Here is a 2827-nt window from a genome sequence, read left to right on the forward strand (position 1 = left end):
TTCATAAATGATTCCATTAACAGTAAATGATGTAGATATAAAGAACAAGTAGTTCAGATTAGGATCTAATCCTCCTATTAGACCTTCAGAAGTACCACCTGGGAATACTCTCATTCCTGTCTCTACTTGTCTCTTCTTTCTTGAGGAGCTACTGGTTGACTCATAATAGACAGTATAATGACTAGCTCCAGAAACAAAACTCCACTCAGCCTTCACTGCTGTAGAATTGAGCTTTGTTATAAAAAAGGTTTCAATGACGGCTAAAAATTTTAAAACATTATCATCATAGTATTTTCAGTAATTTCTTACGTATTTCAATAGTAGTGTATTCTTTATCAGTCCATTCTCCTGGTCCAGTACTAGTATATGCTCTCACTTCAATAGTATAACTAGTGTTAGGTATCAATCCTACTATACTGTAATAAGTGTTAGTAGTGTTAGTTATATTGTATGGACCAGTACTGGTAGACTCTCTATATCTTATCTCATATACTGTAATGATACCATTAGGTATTGCAGGAGGATTCCATGCAATAGTTATTTCAGTTGGTGGCATTGAACCTCTTAGATCAGATATCACACCAGGGACTGTGTTAAAATCATGTTAAACTGATCAATATCTCATTGACTTACTTGATTCAGGAGTTAATTGTATTTCTTGTCTAGCTGGTCCATTCATATTATAATTATAAGGTATTATACTCACAGTATAGTTAGTATATGGTATTAATCCTGTGAGATTATACATTCTGTTGTCTCCTCCAGTGATATTAACAGTATAACTAGTGTTTGAAGTGATGTTAGTGTATGTGAGGTAGTATCCAGTGATTGGTCCATTCCTTCTATTGCAAGGTACTTCATCCCATGAGACAGTCATTGACACTGACTCTACTGATGAGAATATAATATCACTCACTAGTGCAGTAGGGGCTATACAAAAAAAGCAATAATAACAAAATTAAAAATTGATTACTCACCAGTTAAAAGTGTAGAAGCTAAATAGTTATTTTTCAAATTAGCTATCTCAGCTCCATATACTCCAATAAGATCAAAGCCACATTGACTGTAAGGAGGTATACCAGTTGAAGTATGTGGAGATGAAACTGATGTTTCATTATTACTAGTGAATGATGATTCACATACTCTCCTACATCTCCTATTAATATTATAACTAATTGGTGCTACAGCAGTTGGTGGACTCCATGCTAATGTAATTCCAGTACTTGTAATTTCTGTAGCCATAAAATCATTAACCACCGGATCACCTAAAGAATAAAAAATATGACATATTTTTACACAAGGGAAATAATAACTTACTAATTGTTAACATGACGGAAGCATTACCACTAGGTAGAGAAGCTGATCCATAAGATACTACATAGAAAGTGTATGTACTCTCTCGAAGCAATGATGCTAATACATTGATTACTGTTAAACTAGTGTTGGATAGACTAACAGGAGTATTACTAGACAGTTGATAGTAGACTTCATAACCAGTAGCTCCTGATACAGTAGACCAGGAGAGTCTTACTTGAACTAAACCAGTACTTAATCTTGCAGCAGTTAAACCAGATGGAGTATCAGATACTTAAAATATAATAATCCATAGTATATCAGTAATAATAATCACAAACCTGATACATTCAATGATGAAGTATTAGTAACTGCAGTCAGAGGGTTATTATCACTAACGTCACTTAAAGGTTCATTAGTTACTCTGGCATTAGATACAATACATTGATAGTTACCAGCTTCAGTTAAGTTTGTTACTGTCACTCTTGTAACAGATCCTGATCCATTCACTATCACACGAGACAGTTCAGTAGATATTCCAGTCCCATTCACTAAACAACTGACAGTAGTAGGAGGACCATTAGAGACATTGAAACTGAGACTGAAGACTGGAGAAGTAGCTAATCTACTAGTGGAGAGGAGAGAAAACTGCATAGTAGGATCAGCATTAGGACCATCTGTAAAAGAAGTACATTAATTATAGTCTATATTCATTACATACCATTGTTATTGTATCCAGTATCAGTATATGCTCCAACCACTAGTGTTTGATCCACTCCATTCTCATCAGGAATGATACACTTGTATAAACCTTCATATCCTGATAGTCCACCACTTCTAGCTAGTGCAATCTGACCACTGAATCTCTTACTGAACACTGGACTAGGAGCTGCATTACCAAAGGGTCTATCAAATAAAGGTACTTCAGTTCCATTAGGATAATACCACACTCCAATATTAGTACTATTGCTAGCACTCTGACACCACAAAGCATCATTAATACCGTCATCATTATCATAAAACTGGCTAGCATATATCATAGAGTAATCAGGTATTATCCTGTCCTCATAAGCTAGGTACAGTCGAACACCTAGCATAATAATATGTAACCAGCAACACATTTTTACACTTACCATTGATAGGTAGCATAGAAGGTGGTGTTTGTCCTTCTCCTACTTGAGCTACAAGGCACCACACAAAAGTAACACCGCAGATATAGTTTGATGGTTTCATCTTGTCTCTACTGGCTATAGTCTGAAATGCTGTGGTCTTACAATGTGTTGTTCTTGTTGACTTCCTGCTAACAGTCAACATGCATCATTATGAAAGCATAAACATGAATATAAATCCATAGTGTTACTTCAGTTCATCATGATCAACTTTATGAGGGATCATAACAATAGTAACAGTATTCTAGAACTATAATTACGTCAATTAAAAAACAAAATTTAAAATTTAAAGCATAAAAACAATTATACTTTTATGTGTGTAGTGAAATCCAAATAATTATGTCTCAAATAAATCAATTTAAAAT

The 2827-nt window shown here is 34.4% G+C and overlaps 1 protein-coding gene across 1 annotated transcript; it reads right to left on the reverse strand.

The window, feature by feature from the left end:
• Positions 1-915: 915 nt before the first annotated feature.
• LOC109586617 (uncharacterized) lies at positions 916-2302 on the reverse strand. The gene is made up of 5 exons (XM_020002814.1): positions 2239-2302; positions 1635-1844; positions 1318-1587; positions 1186-1265; positions 916-930 (listed from the first exon to the last, which is right to left on the reverse strand). Exons 1-5 carry the CDS (start codon positions 2300-2302, stop codon positions 916-918), a joined length of 639 nt encoding a protein of 212 aa, XP_019858373.1.
• Positions 2303-2827: the final 525 nt, after the last annotated feature.

This window comes from Amphimedon queenslandica, unplaced genomic scaffold (assembly GCF_000090795.2).
Source record: "Amphimedon queenslandica unplaced genomic scaffold, v1.1 AMPQUscaffold_12827, whole genome shotgun sequence".
Taxonomy (NCBI): Eukaryota; Metazoa; Porifera; class Demospongiae; order Haplosclerida; family Niphatidae; genus Amphimedon; species Amphimedon queenslandica.